Source organism: Mirounga leonina, unplaced genomic scaffold, assembly GCF_011800145.1.
Source record: "Mirounga leonina isolate KUSES-001 unplaced genomic scaffold, KU_Mleo_1.0 Mir_174, whole genome shotgun sequence".
Lineage (NCBI taxonomy): Eukaryota > Metazoa > Chordata > Mammalia > Carnivora > Phocidae > Mirounga > Mirounga leonina.
In genome coordinates this window covers 36,744,655-36,759,286 of record NW_023270451.1, presented here as the reverse complement: position 1 = coordinate 36,759,286, position 14,632 = coordinate 36,744,655, and the positions used below count along the sequence as shown (strand labels likewise).

The window sequence follows — 14,632 nt, the reverse complement described above, 5'->3', positions numbered from 1 at the left end:
AGAATTACATGAACATGTTCATAGTATAGTTTCTGAAATTATCTTATTCCCCAATTTTCCATGTCATTTAAGGCAATTTAACTATGTATAATTCAAAGCCAGAAATAATAAGAAACTTGTTTAATGAGAATTTCTTTGTTTCATAAGAGCTATTTTAAATTCAAATATTTTAATTTAAAAATACACTCTATATTAATTTTATTTTTTACAAAAACAGGACTTGTTAAATGAAACAAATAAGGTTACATTACTGATAATTTAAAAACATTTCTAAATTATTTTTGCAGATGTTTAAAAAACTTAAGTAGCTGATAAATGTAAAATAGTTTTAAAGTTATGTTAAATATACACAAAATGAATTTCTATATTATGTGCAAATTTATATTTTCTTATAATTTAGAATTAAAATATTTCATATCCAACATTCTTAATAAAATTTATGTACCATGAATTTTGTCATTATGGGGAATTCTTATCAAAATCACATTTATTTGTGGTACAGTGTAAAGTTAGTAAATGTTCTTTACACAAATCACACATTTTCCATCCTTGATAACTGCAGTTTTTTGTTTTGTTTTTTAATATTGTTGGATTAAATAATTTTAACTGAAATACGTCATAGAGGTTGGAAATCTGATTAATACAGTTAGCTTACAAAGGTAGATTTTATGCAGGGAAGTTTGCCAGGTAGATAAAAGAGTAGTGTTATTACTCTCAGGTATTTCATTAACAGCTGCCCAGATAGCTGAACAATTGTTTCATATAATTCAAATAACTTAAATATGCAGTTTTATGACAGTCATTATATGGGTTTGAAGGTAAATTCATCAAAGCCAAAGAAAAAAATCAAACAAAAGGGCAGAAATGAGAAAGAAGTATAAAAAAAATGAGAGGGCTTGAAGGGAAGGTTTTTTTCCCTACAGTATTGATTGCTTGTATCATATTTTTCATCTGTCATTGACATAAGACATACAAGATGCTACAATATCTAATTGTGATGGTTTCATATATTTTTCCAGTTAATTCTGTTTAAAAGTGAGATGATCATATGAAAGTATTCTTTAGAAAGGAATAGAAAGATTAAAAATCTGTTAGCAAAACTGGGAGAAACCCACCCATTCTTGTCAGTTAAGTTAGGTTTGCTGAAATCGTAGCCACTAGCACAAAGTATACATAGGAAGATGAAGAACTTTTATAACCTAAAGGTCTGCAGGATCTGAGCTCATAATCAGACAGGCTCCATGATGAGTTGTATGTGATTCAGTTATACTGAAAATTGGCCTCACATGTTATCATAAACGGGTTCTCAAATATTTTTAAGAAAAGGAATGTTCCTATCCCCGTGAACATTTAAAGGTGAATTAGTGTAATACTTATTCAAGTACAACTTCAAACACTGCATCTAAGATGCCAGTGATTGCAAGATATATCACAATTTTAGAAATGTGAAATTGAAAAGCAGATATCTTAGAATCAATGAAATATGAATATGAATAATCAGTTATCCATAATAAAATTGCCACACAGTAATTATAAAAGAAAAAGGAAATGATCTGAAAGAATGCTAGTTCTATACTTCTCTGAAAATATATCTCAGTTTGCATTGTATGAAATGGAGTTCTTAAGGTCAATATAAATAAGGATAGTTGTAAATTAAATATTGAGTATATAAAACAATACAATATGCACATGATTGAACTCCCAAATAGCTATATTTCACTCAATACTTTTACTAAAGATACAGATCTCAAACCCTTTAGACCTGAGAAGCTCAAATGGCTGTGACAATTTTTAATTCTTAGTTTTTAATGTGTATGTCTTGGTTCAGTTACATGATAAATTTTGAAATCATTAAGAGATGTTTGGAAATGGAGAACTTCATTATACCATTACATTGAGTTCTTTTTCACAATAAGCCTTATTGAGCTTAGAGTTTTAGGGCAATCTGAGGAAACGAAAGTAGGAAAACCAGGAGTAAGGAAGGAAGGAAAAGCCATTGAGTCTAATTTACTATATACCATGTAACCAGAAGGAATATAATTCTATGGAGAAAAATTTTTATAGTTCATCATAATCATATTTCAGTGTCTCATGGATATCTGTTGTCATACATAAGAATATTTTCAGTGGGATTATTTTAAAGGGATAATGTTTTTTAAAAATTTGGAATTTTTCCTTTTGTGAAGTGTTGTATTTGATGCATCTACCAATTCTCAGTTTTGAAAAATCTGCCTCCAAAGAAATCTACTCTGTTAACCTTAGATTTTTGTATCCTTATAAACTAAAGCTATATTGAACATTCAGTACATAATCAGATTTTTAAGTGAATTTTTGAGTCTTGCAGAGAATGTCTATGATTTCATACATGTTAATAAGTTTCCAAAGAAGATACCAAATGTTTGTAAATCCATGTACCCTGTGGTGTAAAGATGTTCCCAGAGAAGCAGAATGCATACAGTTATCTTGTAGTGTGTATATGGCACATTTCTAAATCATTACATACTTTAGAGCACAAAATGCTATCGTACCAAAAGTGTTGTTCAAGTTCTGTGTTAACTACTTAACATTTCATTATTTGTTTAATATCATGAATCTCAAAAGGCTCCTGTGGTCATGTTAGTTGAAAATAGGCTCTATTTACATAAATTATTTAAACTAAGAATAAGAATACCCTGTTTTCCCTTACCTTTTAATTAATTCTAACTAGTCAAATATTAATTCTCTTCTCATAAGCCACTTTACAGGAAAATATCCATTATTCAAGTAAAATATAAGCTCTAAAATCTTTAAGAATCAGGTCTTTAAGTAAAAAAAGAAAGCACAAGACATCACAAGCATAACTACAGTCATCATCAAGCATGGAAGTGCCTATCAGGAAGTTTGTCTTTTCCTATAACAGCCTTGGTCCATTATATTAGTGCAAACTAATGAGAGCATAAAAATATAAACCCTTGATTTTTAAGGGTTTCATTTTATTATGCTCCTTTGGATAATTCATTCCACGTGGAGATTAGCTTACGAACATTATAATGTTCATTTTTTAAATTGTCAGCATTTTAATGAATGGATGTTTTCCACTTTTTCCTTTTGGAGAGCTATCAGGTATCCAATTTTTCTTTTTAAAATGGATACTGTGTGTGACAGGCAGCCTGCAAAGTATGATCTTTATGTTATCCTTAGTGATCAAAGGTGTCTTACACAAGTGAGTCACAGTACTGAATTATGTCAGTGTCCCCAATCTCATTAGTGGAAGGAAATACAGTTCAACTTAGCGTCATAATTGCTTGGCTGTAGGGGACAAGTTAATGGAGCTGCTGTGCTTGTTTGCTCCAGAACAACTTATTATATGTTTTAAAATCCTCTTTGGGGTAAAATATGGGGTGGGAGTTTGTCTTCATTAAAATGCAAATATCTGGCCTTTCTTCAAGTGCTGGAAGACAAATTTGGGAAGTTAATTATAAGAAAACATTTTAAACAAATTACTTTGTTTTCATAGGCAAAGCTCTGTACTACACAAAGGGCTATTGGACTTATAGCCAACAAAATCAGACTGAATAGGTCTGTAGGGATATGGTAATTGTGAAGAAGTTTCCATGGGGGAAGATAAAAGCTCATGGCCTCTGTATCAAGCTCTCAGGCTGAGCACTGCACAACTCACAGGCTGTGGTGTGAATGGATTTCCCTGTAGTTAGGCCATGCAGCATTCTCTTAGAAGCTGATTAGCAGGAAAGAATGGAAGCCAGTCATGGAATTCAGTTTGAATTACTCTTTTCTGCTTTGCTTTGAAATTTTCTCATGTCATACTCAAGACTCCAGTATATCACATTCAAAAATACTTCCAATCAAATATTTTAAAGAATCAAGAGGTAGCATGATATGGTGCAATGAACACTACCTGGCAATAAGAAGACAGAAGTTCTCTTCAAATGCTGCCACTTAATCACTTGGGCGTTTTTTAAGGTATCATTTAAACTTTCTGAGCCTCAGTTCCCTGACTAAGTAAAAGGATGAATTAGCTTATTTCTAAGATATTGTCTATCCTCCTCCAATTGTATATTTTTAAATTCTGGTGAGTATGGTTGAGGTGATTCAGGGAAAGAACTCTTTATGCTGCACTGAGGGGTGAAAATAATATAGCATAATATAGCTTTTAATTAGAAAAATGCTAATGTCTACTTGGAGTAAATATCTGAGAGAACTCACTAAAAAATGTGGCACTTTGAGGCAGAGTTTCTAAACACCTTGTGATCTTCAACCTGATGATTAGACAAATGAAATGGCGAAGCATCCAGTTTATCAGGTAAGAAGATATGTAAGACTCCACATCTGCACACAACGAAGCTGTTCGATTTTGATGTTACTTTACAGTGTCCCTTATTAAACATTCAGCTTTTAAAATCAGTATTCTAATAAAGTGACATTGTATTATTAGGTTTTTATAGCAGTAGTAACTTAGCACTTATTTAATCCAGTCATCTGTGACATATATAAACTTATCCTGTAAGAAAGAAAAAATATAAAGGCAAAGAGAGAATGGTGAAATCAGTATCTTGTAAGAAGCAGAAAACAAACACATGCATAACACTACACAGTTTCAAAAGCAATATCCCTCAAAATTAAGGTTTTGTCTATTAACCTCTTGAATAAGTGAAACACTAACCATTTATCCATCTAGATGTTCTTGTCTATTCACTGCCAATTGTTGAAGTGCTTGGCAACAGTAGCATAACTGCCTTTTATTTTTTTCATCCACACGTTTGGTGCAGGGATTACTGTACCCTTGTAGTGACACAGCATTGTCTCTCTCTGGGAAGCATAGGAATGGCAGGTACCTGTAAAGTGTAATCAGTGCTCTTCAGATGATCTACATTCTATGCTGATCTAAATAAGTTATATATTACAGTAAAGTGCTACAATGACACTAGTCTCAAACAGTAGTAAGACACATTTTTCTCTGAAAAATTCAGCAGCGGTGTGAGTCACATGATGATGAGGATGTTTGTCAGTCTTCATTCAAGTGGACAACCAGCAACCGGCATGATCTAGAACAGTTTGTCTCCTCCTGTGACTTCTAAAATTATATATTTTTAGGAGCAAATATTAAAAATCCAGTTTCCCATAAAGTACGTTTTATCTTTTTAGAAGTTGCACCTGAAAGTTTCATGAGCATTTAATTTGCTGATATCCATTTTTATTTCTTCAGGCTTCTCACGTCGGTAGGTTACTGCTCTTGTGCAAACACTTTGCAGAATCAACTTGTCCTTGATGGAGAAAAAATATCATTACTTAACAGTCTAAATATTGGAAGTAGACAATGACATACTGATAGTAATTCTTTTTTAGAATTCACTGACCTTTTTTGTGGCCGACACCCTGTAATCTGCCGAGGACTTAATTTTATTACTATTCCATTGTAGTATCACCTGTCTAATGATAAGGACTTTAAGCAACCCAATCAAGAATGTAACTATGAAGATGATGAAAAATATTCTTAAATAGCTTGGGCTAGAGAAACATTCTGTAATAAAGCAAACAAATAAATGGATTAAAAACTGGAATGAGTAAATCAAAGGATTCTAACAAGCAAATAATGTTCTCCATCTCAATTAATAGGACCAGAGATATTTGCAAATCTACATTTTCAAAACAGAAGAATGTCATTACTACTGATTCAAAAAGTAACTGTAATTTTTATTAAACATTTATTATTAAAATATTTCCAAGAGAAAGCCCTGTTTTGGAGAGTAGCCACAATTAAAGTATTCAAAAATATTATTTCTTTGCAACTTGATTCTTTAATTGTATTAGCTGGAGTGTGCCCAAATTCCTTAACAAAATAAAATTTTACCTGTGACAGAAAGGAGCAGTTTTTGTGGTGTGCATTGTTGATCACTAAGTGGAAAATGGGATTTAAAAATTATTTAACAGCTCTGTGTATCAGCATATGTTTCTCTTGTTATGCTTGCTCTTCATTCATTGCACAGCAGTAATGGAAAATAAAGTAAACAACTGCAGAAGCTAAAATCAGTACTATTCTAGTAGATGAATAAGTATTTCCTTTGAAAGGGTAGTGTAAATTTCCATTAATATTACATGTAGCCTCTCCAGGGAATAAGAGTGTCCAGCTCAGGACAATATGCAAATCTCTTTTCCTCAATTTTTATTAATTTAGTTTTTACTTGTCAACCAAATCTGTCATATTTTGCTTCTAAAAATTCCACTGTATATTTTTTTTCAAGGACAAATAATTACTCGCTGGAAAAGGAAAATGCTGCATTAAGAGGAGGAGCATACAAGGTCTCTGTTTTAACACCAGACTTTTGGCAAACCCTGGCTGGAAAGTCTACAGGCTCTGTGGATGCCAGAAGTATTATCCTAATCTAAGAGGAACATTGCACAATAATGCCAGTATTCCACAGAATTCACTAGCTGCCCCAGATACACAAAATTACCTCCTGGCTTAAAGAGGCATGTGTTTTCTGCCCATTCTCCAGACTTTGGGGACTTCACTTAAATGCCCGAAGGTCTCCCTGAGAGGTCCTTTTGGGAGGGGGACCTGCCAAGATTTAGAAGAGCAGTCACCTAAATGTGGGTAATTTGTTTCTGAATTCGCAGGGATGACCAAGCATGCTTTTGAATAAGCCAAGAACTCAGAAATGAGGCAAGGGCTCCTCTCCAAGTGGGAACATTTTAAGCCCAGTTTTCTTTGGTCAGTGATAAGGTTTCTTGAAAGAAAGGCTAAAGAGAGTCCAAAGGACTACTAATTGGAATAGAAAGACCAAAAGCAAGCACAAGTCTCCTGTTGTTACTGGTCTCTCACACAGAGAGAATCCAAGATACTTTATTCAAAGGTGGTGTCCTTGGAGTCTTCCACAGTGACCTTCAGGTTTGTGACAAGCATGCCTTTCATCCTGACAGACTGTCATTTCCCTTGGCTGACTTAGAACTAGTCAATCAGCTAAAGCAGATCCTTAAAGGGGACACGTGGCTTAATCCCACTTATTGGCTTCTTGCCTAGGAGGAGCTTAGCCAGAAGACTGGAACAACACCCTTTAAGTGTGATTGAGTGGACAGATAATAGAGGTGGCTAACAAATGCTCTTTCTCTCTCCTTCCACCATAGTTGTGAAGGGGAGGGGAGCCCCCTAGCTACCAACAAATTTTACAAATATTTCTAATGGGTTAGGATAGAGGACATCTTCAGGCTCAAATCTGCATGCATTTTAGAATGTCATTTTGGATAGACAAACATTTAGCCCTGGCCATGGCTCTCATCTTAGTCTAGGTCAAGCAAGGGCTTTTCCTAAGGAGCTTTAAGGGAATACTTTTTGTAACCACACTTAGGTCAGAGTAGGTTTGTTTACTTAACATAATAAATGACATGTTGACAGAAAGGGCTCTATTTATTAGAAAAGGCACTTGGCTTTCTGGAGTGATTGCTGCAGCCCCAGCTGGCAGCACATGGGCTCTTTTCAAAGCCAAATTCATCATGGGCTAAGATCAGTGTGGATGCAAGGGAATAAGGAAACAAAACTGGAGACAGTTTATTCTTCTGTGCAGTCTAAGAGTTGGAATTATCTTTACAGGTTTGAGGAGAGACTAGAAATAATAGTAGCAGTAGAAATGTTTTCAAAGAAGACATAATTTCAAACTTAATTTCTAATTCATGTGTACTTTAACCTTAACACCTGAGCAAAGTGGCGTACTGGCTTTTGGCTTCTAATGAGTTTTTGTCTTAAAATTGTCTTTGAACACAGCTTTTACATGTTTCTCCCATTTGCGTGTCATCTTTTAATTCACGTATTTCTTTCATATTCACTGGCTCATTTAATCTCCTACAGCTCCTTGAGTTTGGTATTATTATCTCTATTACAGATGAAGAAACTGAGGCTCAGGGAAATTTTGTAAGAGGGCTGGTATTTCTTATCTATTAGTGTCAAGGGACATGCATTAAGCCAAGGTGTTCAGACTAAAAGTTTCATGCCTTTTCCATCATGCCGCCTTTATAATCATTCACCCCTAAATTGTATTTACATCAGAATGAAAAAATACCAGAAAGGAATGGCTCTTTTTAAGTTACATATTTTGCAAAAGCAGATCAATGCTACTTAGGATTTTTGGCTTCACCTGAAACATAAAAGTGAATTTTGGTTTTACATGAGGAACGTTGTAGCTGGAAGCAAGTCTGGGTTATGAAAGATAAGTATGGCTCCATAGTTTATCTGTAAGGGTGAAATGGACTCTACGTAGGAAATTTCCACTCTTGGCTCACTGAGGCCTCTGTAGTAATTCTGCCTGGTGTACTGCCACAGTGGGGCACAGCATGAGAATTTAGCTGGCTAATTGGCTGGGAGATGTAACAATTCAGCCAAACCATGGCCAATATACTCAGCTGCTTGTTATAGAGTACCACCTCTGGAAGACTGAGAACACTGAAGCAGTTAGTCCTTTCTTTAGGATGATTGATTATGCGCCCTTTAGGGGAATGTGATACTCTTCAGTGCTTTTTAAGCTTTGATTTACCTGATGTTTGGTCCATATAATGCTGTTCCATGAGAGCACATGAGGTTTTACAACGATCAAGTATAGCTTGAGACAGGTTATAAGGGTGAAGGCATTGCACACAATTCCTGAAAGGATGAAAAGAAATGAAACATTTAACCTTTGAAAAGGTTGTAGCCCACAGTATTTTCTGCAAGAAATAAAATATCAAAATAGAGTAGTGCTGCTTTAGGACAGCCACCTTGTAAAACTGGGAAAGAAAGCCATGACGTTTATTTGTAATACTGGCTGAATTTACATGGCAAAATTATATTCTAACCACTAAAAATATTTTAATAATGTATAAAATCAAAATAATGAATTTTCTTGATTGAGAAGAAAATAGGAAACGCATAAGATGCTTTCATCACAAATAAAACTCATAAAAATATTTTAGAGGATAAATGTTATACTATAGAAAAGTTTAGCAATGAATACACAGTTCAAGTTTCAGTTGGGTTTGTTAGAAATAACTCCAACGTTATGTTTAAGTACTGCATTTCCAAGACAGTTACATAAATTGCTATATATAATTTTAAAATTTTTACTTGAGCCACCAATCTGAGAAAGTAAATGTCTTAAAAATTTTGAATAAGACAAATTGGAAGGCACAGTAATATGTAGAGTAGTGATCTCTGAGCAGGCTCAAACTGTTCCTGGGAAATTAGTTACTGACAAAAAACAACGCCACCTTCATTTAACATATCACCTCTTACTCATCCACCGCTTATTTCTAGAGGTGCTTCAGGGCCACTGTCATTCTTTATTTTTAAAATAATTTAAATAAATAAATAAATAAATAAATAAATAAATAAATAAATAAAATAAACCCCATAATAATAGCTAACATTTATTCTAGGATTATTATGCACCAAGTAAGTACAAAGGTTGGGTTGTTTTTGTTTTACATGAATCATCTAACTTAATTCTGTCACAGAACTATATCAGGTATTATTATTATAATCCTCATTATTATTTTAATCATCCTGTTGCACACCTTAAGCCTTGTGTAAACAAGGTTCTATGTTAGTTGTATCTCAATAAAGCTGGGGAAAAAACAATAAACACTGAATATTATTCTTTAAAACAACAAAACTATTTCATGGAACACTACATCAAAAACTAATGATGTAATGTATGGTGATTAACATAAGATCATAATAATAAAACAATGTGATGGTCAAAAAAAACAAACCTATTTCAAACAAGCTAAGGGAGTGAATGCCTAGATCAATTCTGATGTTTTCACAGCTATCTAGTGGCCAAGAGTTCAAATCTAAGTTTTCTAATTCCTAAATTCCCCATTCGGTTCTTTTTTTAGCATGACGGTAACAGTTTACCTGGTAGAGAAGATCCAGCAACATCTAAGATTAAGGAAGGCAAAATGGAAAAAGGACGAGCCCAGCACTGCTGAAGGACTGCTGTATGTATGTTTGGAGGTAGAGAACACGTACCAGTTTTCGCTGCAGGCTGTGTGACACGTGGGGCAGTGTTCACAGAAGCGGCCGATGCTCCTGGGATCCGTGCATTCACACCTGCCACATACACACGTACCTCTTCCACTGCACACTTGGCCCTTCGGACTGACGCAGTGCTGGGCTGAGGCTGACGGGCACTGACAGCGATCCCCTTCCCAGCCACTGAAGCACTGGCATCTGCCCGCTTCACACTCTCCATGCCCTGCAACAGACACTCCAGGACCTAAGTTACTGGGGCCGCTGACTCTGTGACGTGTTTCCAGACCTGAATTCCCCTCCCCCACCCGTGGAAACACACCGACCGGCCAGTGAGTGGGAACAGCGTCCTTTTCTATTCGCCCGCAAGAACAATGCTAGGGTTTAGGAGGGCCTATTTTCAAAGCTGTTCGGTTGTAGGGACTCTCCTGAGGCTGGACGTTGAGCCCATGGTTGGGACATCCGCTCTGCTGCTCCGGCTGCCTGGCCACTTGAAGGTCACTGGCCGTTCCGGTTTGAATGAAAAACACACAGATATAAAAAAGCCTCAAAGGCGGAAGTAATGTTAATTGTCTGTTTTAAGATCTGAAAAACAGGGGTATTTGCTTAATAGCTTCCATAATTTATTCTCGTGGTCTCTCGTTATTGCTAAGGGCCTGGGATAATTTGGGTCTGTGAGGCAAACCCTTCTAGTCCTTCAGGGCTGCTAGATCTCTGGGCAAGTTGAACTAATCCCTTCCCAGCTTCAGGACATTAACAGGTTAGAAGGGCACGTCCTACAGTGTGCTGTGAGCTGTTATTAGGTCATAAATGAGAGAAAGCAAGTGGGGTATGTGTGTAAGTGTGTGTGTGTGTGTGTGTAAATGTACACTTGTGTGTTGGGCTTGGGGGCAGGCAGACAAATGAGTTGAGGGGAAACACTGGTCATATGTACTTAAATGGATTTTAGACTGCAGGAGGCATCTAAAATTTAATATGCTTATGTGAATTTGAAATCTTCAAGAGCGATTATATATTACAGGGTTACATAGTGTTTCTCAAGCTTATGTGGCCACAGACTTTTCCTTCCTTCCTTCCTTCTCTTGCTTCCTGGCTTCCTCCCTCTCTCCTTCCCTCTCTCCCTTTATTGAGGAGCACCTCACAGGGTTACTGTTCCATAGAAGCTACTATTGGATCAACTCAATTGCTAAATGTAAAACTAATGAGATCCAGGCCAAACAAATGCCTGCCAGACCCGGTTCCCTATACGCAAGCTGCACACCTAATCCTAGCCAGCTGACCTGTGAACATGTGTTTTTATTCTCAAAGGAGACTAGTGAAGAAAATATTGTCAGCCTACAGTTTGCACTATAATTTATACACAAATAATTCAAAGCAGATTCTCAACCACCTGTGGGCCAGCAGTATAGTCATATAGAAGGGCGAGTACCTTGGTTTTTGATATTTAACTATAAATAGAGACCGGGATTCTCAATGTATTTCAAGCTTCTTTGAGAGATCAAAAGCTGTGGGATATCAGAATTCTTCCTCTTTCCTGTTCCAAATAGGATTAGCTCTAAAAATTAGAAGGTAATTGCTAGTTTGTTCTTAAGTCATCTATAATCCATTCTACCAATGATACCAGGTACAGCAGAATAAATGTTTGGCATATAAAATGGTTTATCTATAACAGAATAAAAAGGCAATTTTCCATTGCATATTTATGTGATATAGGGCAAATTTCTAGTTTATACAAGAATAGAAAATTTGTATAGGTTTGTTACTTTCCATATGGTTATGGCAGTGAAATATTTCAGTTAATCGGTAATCTAATTAATATTTGGTTACCAAAATGCAAACATTAAAAAGCTGTTTTAACAATAAGTGGATTTAGCACAATGTCACAGAAAAATTAATTCATTTAAAAACAATATTTTGGATTAAATTTCAAATGTTGCACAGATTTTCTAGAATCTAACCTCTAGGTGGCAGTAAACTGAATTAGCCAAAAAGTACTTTTGATATTTTTGTTTTAAATTATTTCATTTTTAAACGTTGTCTGCGTGTGGCCTCTGGTACTAATCTTCTAGATTACTTTTGAAACCAGCATTTTCTTGGAGAATGCTGTCCTTTGATAATTTCATTGCTGGCGTTGTTCCAAAAATACACTGAAAAGGTTTAAGTTATTACAAATTTATAATACCATCTATAATAGTGCATTAAGAATTTTCCAGTGAATGGAAACTATGTTTTTATAGCTCACTGTCCTCTGAGCAAGCTGGAGGGAGTGACCACTTATGAGAATGAATCAGGTCTTTCTAGAAGAATACTCTGATTATAGAAAACCTGCCAGACATCATTAGTAATTTCCTTTTCTGGGTATATAGATCAAGGCATACTTGAGAATAGCACTTAATTTTTGGTTTTTATTTTGAAGTACTTCCTGTACAAAATAATTTAAAATATAAACAGCAGAATCATGTGCCATAAATCTGTTGCCATGCCCTAATTTCATAGACTTTGAACCTTTGAATATTAAGTTCAGATTCAGGATTGGTAATTATAAAGATGTGATTTAAAGATACTTTAATATATATGCCAGTTTAACAGTAACTAGTAAAAACTGCATGTATATATTTATTTAAACCTACCAGCACACAGATTTCCATGGTGATATGGACAAGAGAAGTCATCCTTTTCACAGTATTTACCATACACTTTTCCAAGCTTAATTTTGTGACACAGACATTTCCCACAAACACAAACTCCTCGACCACTGCAAATAGGTTGATCCTTGTGTGACTTGCAACTCTCAGAAGGAAACTGATCTTCATCAAAATGACATTTATTCTCATTACACTGGAAACACTTGGCATCTAGAAAAACTTCATCGACACACTTTCGTTTAGGTGCTCTCCCATCATCACACTGACAGCTGCAGTTTCTGTGTATATGAATTTTAGTGGTTTCATTGAAACCAATAGGTTTGATTATTGCATAGCTCTTTCCTCCTGTGACGTCACACTTTTTCATTGTAACTGTTACATTGAAAAGAACCTAAATGGGGGGAGGGAAAGAAAATACATTTATATGTCCTGATTATTTTTATCATCACTATTATATCTGTTAATGATATTCTGAATCAATAATGTACCATCTTATAGAAATTTATAATACTTCGTAAATTACACGTGCAGTCTTTCATAGGTAGATGTAACACCCCTTTTTAATTTAATTTATTTCCTAATTAATGAACTAGAGAGTTAAAGGAAGCAATGACTGCTGCTTGTCTATATTGTACCATTAAATGGATATGGGTTCAAGCCTATTTGAAATGTCCTCCATTGATTTCTTAGCAAACTTGAGAGAGAATAGATCATCTTCTGAAATAAGTCCTAAAATGTGGAGTTATTGAATATTTCGCACAAGGGAGAGATCAAATAAACTAAAATAAAGGACTATTGCTCTCCTGGTTTAAAACCATGAGATGGGATGTTCAGATGAACAATTCTTATTTTTGTTCCTATTTCCTAGGGGCCCAAGTAAAGTTTCAGCGTTCAATTTTAGTTTATACATGGTATTAATGAAGGAAAACATGAAGCTTTCTCTGATGTTACTTAAGGGAAAAAGATTTAGGACTCTTTCAGATCTTTTTTTTAAAGATTTTATTTATTTGACAGAGAGAGACACAGCAAGAGAGGAAACACAAGCAGGGAGGAGAGTGGGAGAGGGAGAAGCAGGCTTCCCGCTGAGCAGGGAGCCTGATGCAGGGCTTGATCCCAGGACCCTGGGATCATGACCCGAGCCAAAGGCAGATGCCCAAAGACTGAGCCACCCAGGTGCCCCAGACTCTTTCAGATCTTAAGATCTCAATACAAGGTCATACATTTGTCTCAGGAGATGTGAGCCCACAACTAAAGATCTGGGTTGGCAGGAGTTTATTTCCCTTGTGAAAGGACAGATCCTGCCAAGTTTTACCTTTTTCTCTATTTTTTTTTCTTTTTGCAGGACATTATTGGTTTAATGTGTCTTTTGTATTTGTTAGCCTACCTTATGATCTTCAGGTACGTTGGCAAATAAGATAGTAGGATTTTTCCATTTTAGACTGAGATCCATTAAAACTTAAAAATAATTTGTGGTAGCCTTTTTTGTTGGGATGGATATCTATCTATCTTTCTATCTATATCTATCTATATATACATATATATATATATATGTATATATATATCTCCAGTCTGACCAAAAGGCCTAGCACAAATACACACGCACATGCACACACACACACACTCACACACACAAGATATGAAAAATCTAACTTTAGGCTTATATATTACATATATGCATCAGAAATAGCTTCACAGTATTAAAATTAATGCAGTTGGTTTTTTGTCTTTAAGAATGTTAAGGATTGGAGCGCCTGGGTGGCTCATTCGTTAGGCATCCGCCTTCAGCTCAGGTCATGATCCCAGGGTCCTGGGATCGAGCCCCACATCGGGCTCCCTGCTCTGCGGGAAGCCTGCTTCTCCCTCTCCCACTCCCCCTGCTTGTGTTCCCTCTCTTGCTGTGTCTCTCTCTGTCAAATAAATGAATAAAATCTTTAAGAAAAAAAAAAAGAATGTTAAGGATTAACAGATATGTAGGATAATGTGGTCATTGCCA

The 14,632-nt window shown here is 35.5% G+C and overlaps 1 protein-coding gene across 1 annotated transcript in view; it reads right to left on the bottom strand.

The window, feature by feature from the left end:
- Positions 1 to 320: 320 nt before the first annotated feature.
- ITGB8 (integrin subunit beta 8) overlaps positions 321 to 14,632 on the bottom strand; it is a 77,218-nt gene continuing 62,906 nt past the window's right edge. The window contains exons 10-14 of the mRNA XM_035020712.1: positions 12,625 to 13,030; positions 9,995 to 10,220; positions 8,523 to 8,629; positions 5,355 to 5,518; positions 321 to 5,261 (exon numbers count right to left, since the gene is read on the bottom strand). Coding sequence (XP_034876603.1) covers positions 5,139 to 5,261; positions 5,355 to 5,518; positions 8,523 to 8,629; positions 9,995 to 10,220; positions 12,625 to 13,030 — 1,026 coding nt within the window. The 3' untranslated portion in view covers positions 321 to 5,138. The remainder of the gene's footprint in view (positions 5,262 to 5,354; positions 5,519 to 8,522; positions 8,630 to 9,994; positions 10,221 to 12,624; positions 13,031 to 14,632) is intronic.